Source organism: Agelaius phoeniceus, chromosome Z, assembly GCF_051311805.1.
Source record: "Agelaius phoeniceus isolate bAgePho1 chromosome Z, bAgePho1.hap1, whole genome shotgun sequence".
NCBI classification, from domain to species: domain Eukaryota; kingdom Metazoa; phylum Chordata; class Aves; order Passeriformes; family Icteridae; genus Agelaius; species Agelaius phoeniceus.
Window position 1 is genome coordinate 91,613,062 of NC_135303.1, and position 18,382 is coordinate 91,631,443.

Genomic DNA, 18,382 nt, shown 5'->3' on the forward strand with positions numbered 1-18,382 from the left:
CCCTTGTCCAAAGTCCCTCTCTAGCTCTCCTGGAGCCACTTTAGGCTCTGGTAAAAAGCACTCTAAGGTCTCTAGGCTGCTGTGAGGATGCAGGGCTGCATTTTGTGCACCAAAAACTTCCCCCAAAAAGTGCAGCAGGCTGATGCTTCTTCCTTGGGTGCGGCTGCTGTGTCCTGGCAGAGTCGTTTCACATGGGTGACCTCTTCTCCTAGGAGCTTTGTAAGGTGGCTCATGGCTGGCATTTCTGAGGACAGATGTCCCAAAACGTACCTGTGTACTGGGGGGGGTTTTCTTTCCATCCACCACTCCCCCATGCAGTGAGTCAGCCTTCTCCTCTGTGAATCCATACCATATGGGAGCCATCCTGCTCCTCCTGGAGACCACGTGCACGCAGGGCTGACAGCAGCCTGGGTCCTGCTGGGACAAGGGGTGGTGCCTGCCTCGCTTCCAGACACAAAATTCCCTCTTTTGGAGGCAACACTACGCTGGATTTGCTGGGATCTGGGGAGGCTGAGCCATGGGATCAGTGCGTGGGGATGCTCTGTCCATGCTGCTGGGTTGTAGGCTGGGCATTGAGATGGAGAATTTGGTGGGAATCCTTCCAATTGTGCAGTGTTGCCTTCAGCCCTCCTTCCCAGGAAAAGGGGATGTGGGTCTGAGGGGGTGATAGGAAGGGGTTATCCAGCATGGAGAGGAAAAGGCTCTGGGGACACCTCATTGCAGCCTCTCAGTGCCCAGAAGGGTGCTGATATTAAAGAGAGAAAAGGATTTTTTACGTTGGCAGATAGTGACAGGGCAAGGGGGAAAGGTTGGAAACTAAAAGGAGAGAGATTTACACTGAATATTAGGAAGAAATTCTTCCCTGTGAGGGTGGGAAGGCCCTGGCAGAGGTTTCCCAGAGCAGCTGTGGCTGCCCCATCCCCTGAGACTGCCCAAGGCCAGGTTGGACAGGGCTTGGAGTAACCTGGGATAGTGGAAGGTATCCATGGCAGTGGGGCTGGAACAGGATGTCACTTTAAATGTCCCTTCCAACCCAACCATTCTGGGATTTCTATGAAATCTGCAGAATCCTCCTTGGACTGTGTTGCACCCATTATCAGCCCAGCTCCCCATACCAGTGCAACCTTCTCATTCCCTGAATCCCCCCACGGCCTTCTGTGAAAAAATCCCAGCCCCACAGATAACAAATCACTCAGCAGTGGCACCATCTGGACAGTGGCCCAGTGTCCCACTGGGGAACCTCCTCTGACTGGAGCTGACCATATGAACAAAATCACTATTTCTCTCTGCTCCAGCTGAGGCGGACTTTTGAAGGGCAGCCAAGTCCTCAGGCTGGGGGTTTGGGGCGTTTCCTTGGCTTTTGGCCACTGGGAAGTAGCTGGAGTAGGTAGAGCACAGCCTGAGTTTGGAGTAAATCCCAAAGTGCTGAAATCCTGGCGGGTTGCTGATGAAAACCAGTGCTCACCCAAGGGCTGGGCAGAGAGTGCTGGGATGCAATAATTGCTGAACTCCAGAGAAAAGTGAGGTCACAGAGGCACAGTTAAAACAGCAATGCATCCTCAAAATATTACTGTTATTGGTTAGAAGGCTCGGGGAATTTTGCTGTGTTTTAACTCTCACAGAACATCAGGCTTAATGTGCCAAAAATAGAATCATCCAAAACACCCCCAGAACACTGGGGCTGCAATGATGGCACTGCAATCAATCCTATTAAAAAGTGGGTGTAAAAAAGGCAAAAGATTTGAGAAATGGCATTGTTGGCTGTCTGCATCTGAAAAAAAAAGCCTGCCATTACTCAGTATAATCTACTTTTCCAAAATTATTGGAAGGTAGGAAAAAAAATCCCACACATTTTTCTTTTCCCATTTTACACATTTAAGCCAAAATGAAAAATGGCTTATGAGATTTAAGCTATTTATTATCAAATAAAACTGCATCTGGGCCATGTGTTTCTCAGCCAAGTTTTGGCACCGTGAGAGCACAAATGCTGAGAGTTACGAGCCCCTCAAAAGTGAGGTTGATGGTGGAAACATTGACTTAGTCCTAACTATCTCAGGGAGGACGGATCCAAAGCTGGCTGTAGGGAATTGAGATGCTGGCCCTGACATGGAGCTGTATCTGCAGCATGCTGTGGGGTTGTGTGCAGCCCTGTGGGATGTTCTTGATGGAATAAATAGAAACCAATTTGTGATAACACCTGGGGGGACAGCTGGAGATGTGTCAGGGGAGGTTTAGGCTGGGTATCAGGGAAAGGTTCTTCCCCCAGAGGGTGCTGGCACTGCCCAGGCTCCCCAGGGAATGGGCACAGCCCCCAGGCTGCCACAGCTCCAGGAGGGTTTGGACAATGATCTCAGGGATGCCCAAGGTGGGATTGTTGGGGGTTTGTGCAGGGCAGGAGCTGGGCTGGGTGATCCTGGTGGGTCCCTTCCAGCTCAGGGTACTCTGTGATTCTATGATGGAATAAGCAGGAATGTGATTCCTCTTCCCATTGTGGTGGAAAATCCCTTGCAGTCAGTCTCTTCTGGCTTCAGAGGGAGGGGAAAATACCCACAGGGGGTGGATTTCCATGCTGGAAGGGACAGCTGTTGTCACCTTCTCCATCCCACATCCCAAAATTAATTCCTGTGCAAGTGGGGGGACGTCCTTTAGGAAACCAACCAGCCCTAGTGCTGAGGAAGGGATTTTGGCTGTGGGCATGTGGTTTCCAGGCTGTGCTTGCTGCAGGCCAGACCTGGCCTCTGGGTTTTGTCAGGCTCATTGCCTGCCTGATGAGGACAAACCTCATCCTGCCCAGCTCACGTGTGGCAGCATTTTAGGCTCTGCTCAGCCATGGTTCTACCTTTGCTGGTTCTGACGTGGAATCACAGGTCTCCTGCAGTGCCTCCCTCCACAGTGGATGCTTGGGCTCCTCTCCAAGCCTCCTTCCCAGCTTTGGCATCAATCTGAGGCGCTTATTGCTCCCAAGGAACCCCACCTCCTGCTTTTTATATAGCAAACATTTGTGCCTTCAGATGCTGCTGGGGCTCTGGGAGCTCATGGTTTGCTGATTACCAAAATTCACTTTCCCTCGGATAGCCTGACACCTGCAAATAGCACCTGTATGGGTTCTTTTAGATGGATGACTTTACATTTAGCTGTATAAAATACATTTTTTTGCTGTTTGGTTAGAGTTTTCCTTTATATGTTATTACAGCAGGGCTTAGCAGCACTAACTCATGCCAGGACCTCATGCAGAAATGTAAAGGAAGAGCTATTTCCACATCAAGGAACTGACGTTTCCCTTGTACTTTAAACACAGCTCTGTCTCTCCTGGAGTGACATGTACCTATAAAGTTCAGGGTATTAAATTTAATAGGGAGCAGGCTTCCAGGATCTTTGATTTTTAGCCACAGACTTCTTATTCATGGAGCGTAAAAGGGGAATTGCCAGGACACAGCGTGGCAGGACTCACAGTAGCCGGGGTTTTCCCAAACCTGAGTTCAAGACAGCTCAGTGCAGAGAACTGCTGAGCTGCCCTGACCTGTGCCAGCATCCACTGCACCTCTCACAGCTCCACACCAGCCTTGGACCCTGAGCCCAGTGCTGCCCTGGGTGCAAACAGGTGCCTCAAACCAGAGCACACTGATGGTCTGAACTCCAAAATCCTTTAGGCTGATTAAATGAATAGGTCCAGTGGGGACAGGGAACTTGCAGGAGCTCCACAGGTGCAACCATTCCCCCACTCTGCTTTGGATGTGGGGCTGAGCTCTTGGGCTCAGGATGGTGACTCAAGAGTGGTTCACAGGGGATTTGCTAGCGTTGTTCTGGCACTGCACCCAGCACACCCACCTCCTAGGAGCAGTCTGCTCTCTCTTAAGAGATAATCCTCATTTTTTTGTACCTTAGCAGTTGTGAGATGCTCCTGTATTCTGTGCAATGTCACTTGAAAGAGGAACCAGCTGCTGAGCTTTCACTGCCTTCTGGGGTAAGGAGGGACATTTTGTGGTGTGGCTTCTGAGCCATCTGTAAAAACTCAAGGGGGACTACACATTAGACTGTCTTCCCTGAGTGTCAGGTGCTTACCCTGCTGGAACTCTGAGGGTTTCATGCAGGCTGGTAAATCCCCTACCTGATATGGGATTACAGGATTTAAGATAAAGCCCAGAGGGTGACCTGCAACATGCCATCGTCAACCAATCCCTTTGCAAGGGGGTGTCCCATGTCCTGACTCCCTGCCAAAATGTTCTGGCTTAGGGGCTGATTTGCCAGAGAGCCAGGAAAGAAGAAAGGCTGGGCTGCCAAACATCTCCCATCCAAACTGATGTGCTGTTCCTAGAAATGCTGAGACATTCCACTCGTTTCCCAAACCTGCCCCCCTCCCCACAAACCACTGCCACTCACCCTGCACTCTGTGGACATGATGGATGGGAATCTCCCACCCCTGGGGTTAAGATGAAGATAAATAAATCCTTCAGGAAAACCCAGCTGGTTATTACAGTCCCATTTGAAACAAGGGGTGTGTGGGTGGGGAATTAACGCGTGCAAAACAGAGGCGGATGGGGATTGATGCAGAATAACCCACCCAGAGCAGCCTCCTCTGTGTTTCCAGGGTAGGTTTCAAAGTCTGTTCCAATCTGTCCCTAGAGGGGAGGTTTAAAGCAGGTCAGGCAAATAATGCCTTCCAAAAAAAGGCATCTTTCCCCTCTTTGCTGATAGTGGGAGAACAGGAGGGAAAGCCTTCACTGGAAACCCCTTTGGGGGGATACAATGTGTGTGGGAGAGGAGAGGAGAGGAGAGGGCCAAGACCACCACACAGGTCCTCACCCAAAAGCTGCTGTGGAGGGAGGGGATGTCGAGGCTGGCACAGGGTTGGGGTGCTGTGGCTTCCAGGGCTGTGGATGATCCCTGGATCCCGAGTGCCCATGGGGCACGGCCATACCACAGGACTCTACTCCTGCCCAAGCCCCTGCTGTGTGTGCTGGGCTGGTGCTCAGCACCTGCAGGGGTGAGACCAGGGGTGATCACAAAACCTTTTGCTTAAACACAGATCAGAGTCAGCTGAGGGCTTTGGCTCTTCCCACTGACTCCCTCTCTGGGTTTAAAGCCCCATGAGGAGTTCAGACCCCTAAGGTTTGCCAGTGTTTGGGTGGGAGGTTTTAGGTGGGGCTGTCACAGAATTAAGAGGCTCCACGAACAATGCAGTGCAGCCCCCAAGACCCTGCCAGGCCCTTGCAATGTCTGGCTGGATATTTTTACCCCCATGGCTTTGGCTTTTTGCCTGTTTCTGGATGTCCTGTATATCATTACTGGTAGGAGGGAGCTGCTGCAAACCTCCCTGGCCAGTCATTAGGAGCAGTTAAGGGTGTTTTTAAGGCAGGTGTTGAGCACTTCCAAATGCCTGGGGACGGCTTTGGACACTGTGAAAGCAAGGAAACATTGGAAATACCAGTATTAAATTTCCTTTTCCAAACAACTGGCTGCAGCCTATCACTGCCTGTCAAAGTTGAAGGCACAAGTCAGCACGTTTTTGCATTCCCAAGGGCAGAGATAGGGATTGCTCCAAGTGCTTCCCCATTGCAGGGAGAGCCAAGTAATAGGCTGCTGTCACGCCAGGATTTTTTATTTCTTATTTTTAAATAGGAGATGAATTCCTTCCCCTGGTTAATTATCACATTTCCAGGTTGGGGATTCATTCACATGGATGTATCACCCTGCCAGCAATATAAAACCACAAAAGTTGAGCTTTATTGGCTCCCTTGACCAAAGGGGACCCAGACCCATTCCACTTCCTTTTCAACATTTTTATTTTTTAATTTGAGATAACTGGCCAGAACCTGGGGAGGAGCCTTTGAGCCCAGATATCTTCCCACAAATTGGGAATACTCAAACTTTTTTTGCATTTTCCAGTGTAGAGCAGTGCAGAACAGGCTTGGGTTGCACGCAGGATGGAATGGTGGTGAGGGAGAAGGGGTGGCTGAGCACATAGAATTGGGCTGATGGGCAAAGCCCCAGGAGTTGCCTTAAAGTTCAGGTACCAGCCAAACCTTCTCTGCCCTTGGAATTGCTGGAATTTTGCTTGGCCATGAGCCCTGCAGCCCAAAAAAGCCTATGAGACCCTCAGTGTGGTGGCTCCTGCTTTTAGTATGGGAGCTGTGATCGAGTGATTCCTGTCAGCTGTTCCTTCTCCAGCACCTTCAGACCAAACAGAAAGGAGAAGCATTATTTAAAACACCATTCTCAGAGGGGCTTTTCAACACCTCCAAAGCCAAATTTCCCTCCAGGGCCTGCTCCTGGCAGATGTGCAGGGCTGAGCCTAAACCCAGGAGAAACAGGGCAACCTGGGGAGAAATTGCTGGGCTGGGTGAGAAACACCATGCCAGGCTGTTGAAACATCATTCCATCCCTCCAGACATTCCAGAGCCTGAGAGAGGAGGAATGAAACTGGGACCACTAAATCCCAGAAAACATTTTCTCCCTGTGCAATTTGGCTTCTTTTTTTTTTTTTCTTTTAATGTGATGATCCAAAAATCTCAAATACACCCTCGAATTCAACACTGAGAATAAGGCTATAATTAAAACACAGTGAGAAGTATAAAAGCAAAAGACAGCTTTAAGTATAGCAACGCTGCTGAAGTGTTTCTCCTTCCTCCTTGGAAAATATTGCTGGATTCAACACGTTGCTGTGAAACATCAGCTTCAACAAAACTTTTTTTCCCCCCCTGAAGCTAGTGGGAAAGAGTTGCAGGAAAAAAACTCTCATCCAGTGCTGTATAAACAGCTGTCTCCCTCCTGTGATGGGTCCAGGCTGCCTGGCTGTATCCCATCCCTCATTCTTGCTGGTTCCCATCCCCAGCACTCAGCACCTCTTCAGTCTTGGTGTAAATAGAGGTGGGGGGGTTGGAACTAGATGATCTTTAAGTCCCTTCCAACCCTTAACTATCTATGATTTTGTGTAAATATGCCGATTAACGCTGGTCACTGCCAGCTGTAAATCACAAAATCACTGATTATCCTGAGTTGGAAGGGACCCATAGGGATCACGGAGTCCAGCTCTGAGCCCTGTGCTGAGCAGCCCTAAGAATCACACCACCTGCTGGGTTTTGATTTTGTTGAATGCTGAACCTAGGCCCTGGTAGGGGTCCCACATCATCTCTTTTTTGGTGTATTGATGCTGCACGTGGTTCCCCTGTGTGGGGTGCAGGAGAGGGGATGCTGTGCTCTGTGCTAGGGACCCTGAGCCACACCAGTTCGTGTCGCTCAGCAATTAATGAGAGGCTTCATTAATGTGAGAGGATGTTGACTGGGGGTTGTACAAGCAGGCAGGGGCACTGTGCAGGCTCTGAGGTTCTGTGTTTTTGAGGATTTTTGGGAAGAGCTCAGCTCTGCACAGAGGCAAAGAGAGCTGCTGTGACCACCAAAGAATTAATCAGCACTGGGGAGCCCATCTGAGCCCCTTTCCCCCGAATGCCTTTTAAGCATTTTTCCATCAGGTGTGAAAGACTCTGGGCAGATAAACCTCCAGAACCTCAAGCTGCCACCCAGGACACAAATATGCTTCACCAGCCACCACAGACCAGCCCTTCATCCTGACTCCTTGCTGGCACAGCACAGCCTCAACAAGTAAATAAGGCAAATGTAAATTGTCTTTATCCATTTATTGCATCTCCCTGCCACAGATCTGGGGGTCCTTTACCACTTTCCTGGCACTAGACACGTGGGTTGGCAGGCTGTACCCTGGAGCTGGCAGCCCATTATTTTTAGCATGGCTTTTGGCTTCTTGCATCTTGCCCCAGCAGAGCAGCAAAGCTGGTCAAATGTCTAAAAACAAGTAATATAAGGAGCAGCTGAGGGAGCTGGGCAGGGGCTGAGCCTGGAGCAAAGGAGGCTCAGGGGGGCCCTTGTGGCTCTGCACAGCTCCTGACAGGAGGGGACAGCCGGGGGGATCGGGCTGTGCTCCAGGGAACAGGGACAGGACAAGGAAAAAGGTGCCAGAGGAGGTTCAGACAGGATATTAGAATTTTTCTTTGTTGTTGCTGGAGTGGTCAGGCATTGGAATAAGTTGCTCAGGGAGGTGGTTCTATCACCATCTCTGGAAGTGTCTGAGAGGTGTCTGGATGTGGCATTTGGAATGGCTATGTGTGGGTGCTGGGTTAATGCCTGGACCCAATGATCCTGATGGTCTTTTTCAACCTTGATTGGATTCCGTGATTCTCAGTTTCACTAGATGAAATAAGAAAGCTGTTGGCAAAGGTGTTGAAAGTGAGACAGATTCCTCCCTTCCTGATAGATTTCACCTAAATTCTTTCCTCTTCCTTCATCCTCACCCTGCAGTCAGCTGTCCTGTAAGAGCAGTGAGACAGCACAGCATCTCACTCTGCCAGACCACTCAACCTTTATGCAGCTGAATACCTTTAATTTGGTCTGGGGGGTCATCTATTTCATGTTTTATTTTCCATGGCAGGGGGGTTGTAACTAGGTGATCTTTAGGGTCCGTTCCAACCCAAGCCATTCAATTGTTCTGTGATTGTCACACCTCGTTTCCCATTAGTAAGTGAATTTTCACTCATTTCATAAGGGTATATTCACAAACAATTTGAAGGCATTAACACGTGTGTGATGACACCAGGCAATTAGGAGCTTGTTTGTGGACACAGTGTGAGTCCCCTGTGGTGTCCTTCTCCATGTGCCACGTGGAGCTGGGGCTGCTCCCATGATTTTGGCCTTTACTCACTGCATGCTGTCGGGGCCCATGCAAACTTCCCACCGCATTGCTGGCTCCGAGGGGAATTTTAATGCACATCCAGGCAAGTGAGCTGCAGCCTCCTGGGATGGTAAAAGCCTGGCAGGCTCTTCTGGTGCTCGGAGAGGCACCACAAGGGGCTCCTGTTGAGGGGGCTTATCTGCCTGCCCAGCGCAGGAGGAGGGGTCGCAGGGGGTCTAAACAGGACAAAGTGCCTGAGACAAGCAGGCTCCATCCCCCAGCTTGGCTGATTACAACAGGCAGCTCGTCCTCAGCTGTAAAACCTGTCAGTGAGTGAAGCCAGGGCTCTCCAGGAGCTGCCATCTCCCTCTGCCACGATGGGACCTGGATGTAAACCAGCCCCAGTCTCCCTGACACCCCCAGCCCCCACATGCAGACCACAGAGGCCTCAATGAGCAGCCCTGGTTGCCTTACCCAGGGGAGATATTCATGTGCTTTGCAGGCAGCTTAACAGCATGAGACAGATTTTGTTTTTCCCTCGAAGGTGGCCAGGCTCCCTGGGCTGCAGCTGTCTGCTCGAGACACCTATCCCAGCTCCTGTGGCCCTTACCAGGAGCCTGATTGCATCAAGAGTGCTATTGCCTGAGGAGGGGAGGTGGAAATAAATAGTTCTGCTTTCTGGGTTTTTGTTTTCTAAAAGCCTGTAGCATCCCCTGTCTGGCTGCAGGGATTACCCGGAGGCTTTGCATCTCAGAGATGGGTCAGTGTTGGACTGAGCACACGGATCCCTTGAGCCTTTTGGGCTGAAATACTGGTGGGTGGATAAATATGCATGTGCCTAAAGTCAAACCCTGACTGATGCTAAAGGAGAATCCCCAGTGGCAGAATCACCTAGGACCAGACCAGGGCATTTCTGTGACTCAACGTCACTTACCAACCTGCCAAAATTTATAATTTGCAGGGCTCACCCAGGGGTGCAAAAGGAGCGTTCCTGTTAATGAAAAAATGTCTGTGCTGCCTTGGATAATGTATGGAAACAATAAATATAACTGTAGAACAGAGGGAGAAAAGGAAAAAAAAAACCAAAGCAGCAGCAGTGGAAGTGAGAAAGAGGTGGTGAGGAGGATGTGCTGAGTTTCCCTCTGGGTTTCCGCCGTGCTCGACGCCTGCGAGAGCAAAGGGTGGGAATGGCAGCGAGCAGCCAAGCAGGTTCAGCTGTCCACAGGCCTGCATCATCTGCTGGCTTTCTAAAATCTAATTTGTACCTTCCTCAGTCTGAGGCTGAAGGCTGTGATGCTTCCAGCTAAGTGTTTTGGGTGCTTTGTAGATTGTTGTTCAGCAGCCCTCCCCGCGGGCTGGTGGAGGATTGTCTGCGCAGTGCAGGTGGGGATTGTGGTTTAGCAGGGGGATTGGCATGGCTGGGTTGGACTTTATGATCTGAGAGGGCTTTTCCAACCCAAATGATTCTATTATTTTATTACTTATTACAATAATACTTATTGTATTATTATTATTATTTTCTATGGTGCTAAATTATTCTGTGAGGCCGTGGCATCAAGGAGGTGATAGTGTCTCCCTGCCACACTCAGGTGAGAGCTGCCTCCAGCTCTGGGGTGCCCAGCATAGGAAGGACAGGGACTTGTTGAAGCCAGTCCAGAGAAAGCCACCAAGATTATCAGATAGAGATGGACCACCTCTGCTATGAGTAAAGGCCGAGAGAATTGGCATTGTTCAGCCTGGGAATGAGAAGGCTTTGGAATGACCTCATTCCCTTCCAGTTCCTGAAGAGAACCTGAAGGAGAGATGGGGCAAGAGCCAGGTGTGACAGAAAAAGTGGGAATGGCTTGAAAGAAAGTAGTTTTAGATTAGATATTAGGAAAAATTATTTCCTGTGAGGGTGGTGAGGCCCTGGCATGGGTTGCACAGAGAAGCTGTGGGGCCCCCATTCTTGGCAGTGCCCAAGGCCAGATTGGACAGGGCTTGGAACAACCTGGGATAGTGGAAGATGTCCCTGCCCATGGCAGGGGATTGGAACTAGATGACCTTCAAAGACCTCTTCCAGCCCAAATCACTCTGTGATTGTGTGATTGCAGACCTGGGTATGTGTGGGGTGCACTGCAGGCTGTAGAGGCCCTGAGCAGTGGGGTGTCACACAGACACAGCTCCATAGCAGGTTTTCAGCATCACAGTGTGAAGCTGCAGCTTCACAGCAGCCGAGGAGAGCCAGGCCAGCTGGGGCAGCCACTGACCCACACCCATGGTCTGTCAGTGGCAGGAATCACCCAAGTACTGATCCTGTTGATCCCTGGTGCTGAACTTGGCTTTAGGATGTGATCAAAGAAGCTCAGGGGGACTGGAAGCAGCAACAAGCAGAGCATTACACAAGGCAGGGAGATGTTGTTGGTGGTCACCCAAAGGCATCCCTGGCCACATGGCCCTACACCATCACAAAATGCCACAGCCTCTTTTGGGTCAGACTTGTCCCCAGTTATGCCAGAGAACCACCTAGCTCTCTTTCCCACCCCACAGATAGCCTGGCTTGCCAATGACATGATTCATTTGTCCAGCAGATCCTCACTCCATGTATTATCACAAATTTTGAGGCTTGCAAAGCACCTTTTAGAGCTGGATTATCTAGATTCAGGCATTAGCTATCTCTGTGGCTTAGCTGAGCATAAGGCAACAAGGCCTGTCCAGGCTGGGAGCTTAGGTGGGTGTGTGGGCATCTGGGGGCATTTTGAGGACATTTGGCCTCAACCTGTGAAAGCAAAACTGCCCAAGACTGGAGCAAATAATCACCTGCTTTGCTGACACAGATGTGATGCATCGCTCATCTCAGAGCTGCTGATTTGATGTTGCTCTGAGCTGTCATCATCTGCTACAGCAACAGCATTTAAATGCAAGGAAGCACCATCAGGGCAACAAAATGGTTTTTGGCTGGTGGGCAGCCTGACAGTGATCCCAGGTAAATCAGTTCTCCACAGCTCCAGACAGGAGCAGCTGGAATTACTCATGGCACCGGGAGCACGCCAGTGAGCCTCATGGAAGGGGCTGGTTCTCTCATCCCAGCCAGCAGGCTGGGCACAGAAAAAGGTGTTTCCAGCTGGCCTTGGGTCAAAAGTCTCTCTAGGGCTGGTGAGGACTTTATTTTGCCTCTGTGGACTTCCCTGAAAATCTTCCCTAGAGATATTAAAGAGCTGGACAAAATCCTGAGTAATGTGTTCAGTCCTGCCTGAGCAGGAGGATTGGACTAGATGATCTCCAGTGGTCCTTCCAACCTTAATTCTGGGATTTTGTGATTGTCTCCTGGGCTGGAGAAGGCAGGTGTTTGGACATGGAGGGTAAACCATAAAAACATCCAAGAACTGGGTAATCTCTCTTCCTGCAAGATCAAAGTATCCCAATGGAGGAGGAGAATCCTTCTATGGTATGATGACCAAAACTTGAGCTCATTAAGCTGAAAGTCTCTGCCTTGCTGATCCCAGAGCAACATTGCCTTCATGTGGGCACCGCAGGGCAGGTGATGGGGAGCTAGGATCCTGGAGGATGCAGTGAGTGGCTCTGGAGCATGATAGGCACACTTTGCATCCTCATTGTCTTTGCTGTGGATGTGTCCCCAAAGCTTGGCTAATGAAAGTGCCAGCTCTGCCCTTGCAGTGGGGAGTGAAAACAAAAGCTGGAATGTGGTATCAGGACTCGGTTTTAGTCATGGATTAGTCTCTGCTGTGGCAGACGTTGCTATCCAGGCAAAAAAGCAGATTAAATCTGTGAATTCAATTTTCTTGAAGTATCTTATGAGCAATGTTTATGTTTGTTTGTGTCAATGCAAATGCGATCTAGGACCACACTTGTGGCTTGGAAAAGAGGGAGAAGACTTTGTGCTAGCAAAGTAATCACTAATAGAGCTTCTGGGTCTCCACAACTCCCTGAAAGCAGGGGGCAGCCAGGTGGGGGTCGGCCCCCAGGGAACAAGGGATAGGATGAGAGGAAATGGCCTCAGGCTGTTCCAGGAGAGGTGTAGGTTGAATATTGGGAAAAGTTTCTTCACAGAAAGTGTGGTCTGGCTCTGGAGGAGGCATTCGGGAAGTGGTGGAGTCCATTCCAGAAGGAGGCATTCTGGAATTGTTCAATAGTCATGTGAATGTGGCACCTGGGGGCAAGGGGTGAACACGATGACTGTGGGTTAATGAACTGGCTGATCTTAGAGAACTCTTCCAACCTTAACAATCCTGTGATTCCCTGACACTGCTAATGTGTGAACCTCTGTGGAATTCAAAGGGGTGAGTGCCTGCTTTTGGTGTTGATTGTGGTGAGTTACCTGGACAAGGATGCTCAGCTCATGTTTGCAGGGTGACACTGCATTTACCCTGTGTACACCAGACCAAAATGTGGGCTGGGAAAGCAACCTCCACCAGGGCCCTTTGCATCTAGATGCAATGAGCAGGAGAAGGTAAACTCAAAAATAACTAACTTTAAAATGTAATCTTCTCTTTTGAGCTGTTATTTGTTTGCCAGGGCTCTCTGGGGCTCACCAGCACCCTGCTTAGTGAGGACGGGCTCTTTGTTTTGCAGACTGGCTTGGTTATGCCAGCAGTGTAATTGGATAACTGCTAATAAGCATAGGATTGCTGAAGTATTCCCCAAAGTCTTTGCTTTGCTGTAAAAATCCTCATCAGAAATTGGATTAGTTGAAGAGAATGAACAATTACTACATAGGGTAATGTGTTATGTTAAGACAAATTGATGGGTTTTATTTAATCATATGGTCTCAGTCACATCTTGATGGTGTTATTCCTATGAAGAGAAATGCATCACTGCATCAGTAGGCACTAGCAAAAAATACTGAAAAATGCTTTATTTAATTAATTAGTTCCTAAAGATAAGGCTAATTGACTCTCTACAAAAACAAAATGAGTTAGGCTTTTGCTTTTAGACAGGTTAGCTCTGTGTATCTTCCTGCACACATACCACAGATAAAGTCAGCATGTTCTGGACCTTGGGAAAGGGCATGACTGAGTTCCTCTCAAGGACTGTCTGTGTATGAGAAGCAAAATCCAAATCAAAACCATGACCAGCTCATCTGCCCACCTGGTGCTCTCTAGTTCACCACGGCTCTGGCATCCAAGGCCCACCAGACATTTAACTGAGTTAAGGGTTCCCACAACTCAGTAAAAGCTGGGAATCTCTGGCTGAGGTTACACCAGGCATTGCGAGACAAGAGAGTCACAGCAGATGAGAGACAGGCTTTCTCTGCCTCACTTATGTGCTAGAGAATGTGTCCCAGGAAATGTGGGGGAGTCTCCCTGGGTTTCACTGTCTGGTATGGCCCTAAGACATTTTTGTCTGGAATTCAGCTGAACCTCAGCGTGGTGGCACGGGTTGGAGTGTTGGTGTGTGCAAAGGGTTTGACACCTTCACCTGCTCTCACACCTTGTCTCCAGGCCTGCACAATGCCTCACCTGTGACCTGCTGCAGCCTGGGAGAGCACATGGCCGTCAGAGGCCGAGCAATTCACCACGAGCTCCTCACAGCAGCCACGAGGCCTCTCCTCACAATTCCCTTCAGCAATGGGCCGGGGAAGAGCAGGATCCCCATTCATTATGCAGCTTTTACCTCTGTGTTGTGAATTTGGGCCAGGCCATCAGCCGCAAATACAACTTGCAGGGAAACAGGGTATACAAGTGGCTCTTTGGCCTGGGTTTGCAGCTCTGTTATTGAGGAGCAGCAGGTCTGATCCCACCACCTCTGGTTTTAATTAATATCGTGGTCGAATCATGCTGTTATCTGACAGCAGGGGAAATTATCACCTCAAGAAGCACTGCTGTGGGTGGCACATATTGTGTAACCTGCTCTCTCTCAGAGGGGCACTGTGGAGGATTAGTTTGCATTTAAGAGATGCTGTGTGTAATTATGCACAGTTTTGCAAACCTATCCATTTCTGATAGGCCCTCTCCTGTTGTTTCTCCTGGTGGCATCTGGCTTGCTCAGGACTCCCTGAGCTGCTGTGATGGACTGGCTCTGCCTGCCAGGGAGATGTGAGCAGGAGGGATTTGGGTGAAGAAGGCATGATGCACATGCTTGACTTTGGGATGAAATAGTGTCTCTTGATGCTGTTGTTCCGGGATGTTTTGTACCATTCACAAAGATTAAAGCAGAAAGAAGAAGATGGGGTGCTCAAAACACTGTAAAAAGGCAGGTGTCACATCCTGGGGCTGGTTCTCAGCAAAAAACCATCTCTAACAGTCCCATCCTTCATTTCTGAATTGACTCTTTCCCCAGTTAAAGAGCCAAAAGTTTTGCATAGTGCCTGTAAATGCTCCAGGAATGTAGGAATTAACAGGCCAGACTGGGCCAAGGGCCTGTCCAAGTGAGGATCTTGAGCAAGGTGCAAGCCAGTGCCAGATGTTTTGCAAAACGCCTCCACTATGGATATCTTTCACACCTCATTTCTTCCTCATTCCCATCAGTTTCATGGCTGGTCTCATAGCATTCCATGTTGTGTTACCAGCAGCTGCTCTCTCCCTGCCTGCAGCCCATGAGGACGGGTTGTTGAAGGATCTCAGCAAACACACAGGGCCTCCATCCCTGCTCTCAGAGGAGGAAGTTGTCTCACTCATGTCCTGAAGTCAGTGTGAGGCAGGTTTTTAGAGCAGAGATTATTTCCTTGCCTATGAGACAGTTTTAGAGAGGCAAACTTGCAGGAAAAGCCTGCAATTCAGGGAAAACATTCAAAACTTGTGTGAGATAATATACAATAGCCAAATATTTAAGAAAACAGATTTTATTGCTTATTTCCTTTTCTAGAGTCTCTGAGTCTATATCACAGAATGGTTTGTGTTGGAAAGGACCTTTAAAGGTCATCTAGTCCAAACCCACTGCCATGGGCAGGGACACCTCTCACCAGACAAAGTTGCTCCAAACCTCATCCAACCTGGCCTCAAACACTTCCAAGGAGGATGCATCCATGTCTTTTTTGGGCAATCTGTGCTAGGGCCTCAGCACCTTCAGCACAAAAAATGTCTTCCTCCTGTCTAGGCTGAATCTCCTCTCATTTTGTTTAAAACCATCACTCCCTGTTCTATCTCCAAAGGCTCTATTAAGACTCCTTTTCTTTTTCTGTTTAAGACAGGGAAGCCAAAACAAGCTCAAAGCAGTTTTCATCAGTATACACTCCAACTTGGAGCCGAAACAGGACTTTGAACCCAAACCTACGTTTTGGCTCCAGCATTTTCTTGGATAAGAAACACCATTAGTCAAAACTAGCACTTTTTCTTGTAATCAGCTTTAACTTGTTCCCTTTTACTTGTATTTTTTTGCAAACCTTTTGCAAGTGGAGAGTGACAGCTGTTTGCCCAACCCTTTCCCTGGGTGGTGCTCTGCCCTGCCCACTGCTGGCCCCCGTGACCACTGTGTGTGGTTTTTAATTGTTGTGGTGTTGTTGTGGGTCTCAGGATGAGGCGGAGCATGAGAATTGATTCACAAGTTCCCAGAAGGTTGATTTATTATTTTATGACATTATATTACATTAAAAGACAATGATATACTAAAACTATTCTAAAGAAAGAGAAAGGAGACATCAGAAGGCTAGCAAAGAATGATAATAAAAAAACTATGACTGACTCAGAGAGCCTGATACAGCTGTGATTGGCTATTAATTAAAAACAATTCACACGTTGGGTACGCAATTCTCCAAATCACATTCCAGAGGAGCAAAACATGGAGAAGCTCCTGAAGCTTCTCAGGAGAAAAAAGCTGAAGCTTTTCAGGAGAAAAAATCCCGGCGAAGAGATTTTTTTCCGAAAATACATCAGTGACCGCCGTGTGCTCTTCTCTTCCAGGTGCTCCCTTTCAAAGGTCTCAGCATCCCCATGCTACCTCCTGCCGGCATTTCCACCTGGGTCCCCAGCCTCAGCTCTCGGCCGACTTTGCCCTGCCTCACGCGGTGCAGCCGCAGCCGGGGCTGGCTCCCCACATGGCCCCCGCGCACCAGCACAGCGGCGCCCTGCACCAGCCCCTGCCGCCCGTGCCCGCCCTGCCCTTCCAGGACGTGGCCGGGCCCTCCTTCCTACCTCAGGCGCTTCACCAGCAATACCTCCTCCAGCAGCAGCTCCTCGAGGCGCAGCACCGCCGGCTCATGCCCCATCCCAGGTAAGGGCCATCCCCGAGGATGTGGAGAAGCCGCGCCGAGCGCGTCGCCTGCAGAGCCGCAGCCGCGCTGGCGGGGTTGGGTTTTCATCTCCAGCTCACCTGTGTGCACTGAAAATGCATCCACCTGAAGGGCAGGCTGCACCTGAAGGTGTGCCTTTCCTGTGGGGGTCCCTGCTGTGCCCATCTGGTGTGTCCCATTATTGTCATGCCTAGGAGAATCATGGTGGTGTTGCCGGGGGCCTTTCCAGTCTCTGCGTGGGTGAGCTGCATCCTCACAGCTGCTGTTTCAAACACATGCATGCCCACCTGACTCATCAGGTCATACACATGGAGGTCGTGCTGCTCAGAGTTGGGTAGGCTTTCTGTCTCTATGAGAGAATGATGTCACTGACCTGCAGCACACTCTGTCACAGAGCATCCTAACTCTACACTGAGCTGACAAAGGCAGAGAGAATTGCTGTAACTCAGCAGAGATGGAAATGGATGCCTGGCCTTGTCTTGATTGTGTTTCTTGAGAGATGAGTGATTTTTTTTTAGAAACATATGGGAGCTATTTGTGGGTTGTACCCATGGATCAAGAATCAGAGGATGAGACTTTGCAATGATGCTTCATTTGGAAAGAATGCTATGGATTGAAATCCCTTTCTTTCCATGTCCTTTCTGTCTGAAAATTGTGTGTTCTTCTCATCATTGTTTTGTTATGCATAAACTGGATTTTAGGTGGATTTAATGATTAGCTAATAATTGGGTAGTGAGTATGTTCCGGGCTGAGAAACTGATGATATAAGTGTTTATCTCTTAGTCATAAGCTGAATTCAAATAAAACCACAGAGCACAATTCCATGCAGAATCTCCTTTGGTAAATGCTGTCAATGTTGTATTTGCAAGTGGGCTGTAGTGTGGAAGAAGGCAGGGACCTCTTGCCCAGTCCCAGTGCTTGTCTCTGAAAGCTGCAGTGGAGCAGGATGTCAGAACCCTTACAGGTGTGGGGCAGGAGGTCCCAGTAATGGGAATTTGGGTTATGCCTTTGAGAGTGAAGCCTCTGAACTGAACCTGCATTAAAAGTTATTTACCTGGCAGTCCCCTGCTCCATTTGCCCTAGTTTTTTCCTGAAGATTTTCTTTGTGATGGTTCCACTGGTCAGCAAGCAAAGGGTAGGAGCCTGTCTGTAATGCAAATCCTGCTTGTGCATCCTCCTTGTCTCTTGCCAAATGTGGACACTGATCCAGCAGCACATGCACTTCCCCTGAGCAGTTCAAATAAGCAATAATCATGAGACTCAAATCTCTAGAAAAACCTTGCTGTACTTTCTAGCACTTTCTTTACCCTGACTGCAATGGCAGCAGAGCAGAGGGAGAAGGACCTGGAACCCAGCCTGGCCTGTCCATCATCCAAAGAAATGTTGGCAAAGGCCAGTGAGAGTAAATTCTGCTTTCAGTCATTCGTGAGTAATCTAGTTATGAATGAGGTTCCCCAGGAGTTTATGGACTGCACAGGAGACGAGACAACCTGCAGCTTCTTTATGATGATGGATCACAGCTGGAGCAGGGGCAT

The 18,382-nt window shown here is 49.3% G+C and overlaps 1 protein-coding gene across 4 annotated transcripts in view; it reads left to right on the forward strand.

The window, feature by feature from the left end:
* Window positions 1-18,382, forward strand: part of ARK2C (arkadia (RNF111) C-terminal like ring finger ubiquitin ligase 2C) — a 55,550-nt gene that overhangs the window by 23,353 nt on the left and 13,815 nt on the right. For all 4 annotated transcript variants that reach the window (XM_077171369.1, XM_054652535.2, XM_077171368.1 and 1 more), the window contains exon 2: window positions 16,519-16,828. In XM_077171369.1, coding sequence (XP_077027484.1) covers window positions 16,519-16,828 — 310 coding nt within the window. The remainder of the gene's footprint in view (window positions 1-16,518; window positions 16,829-18,382) is intronic.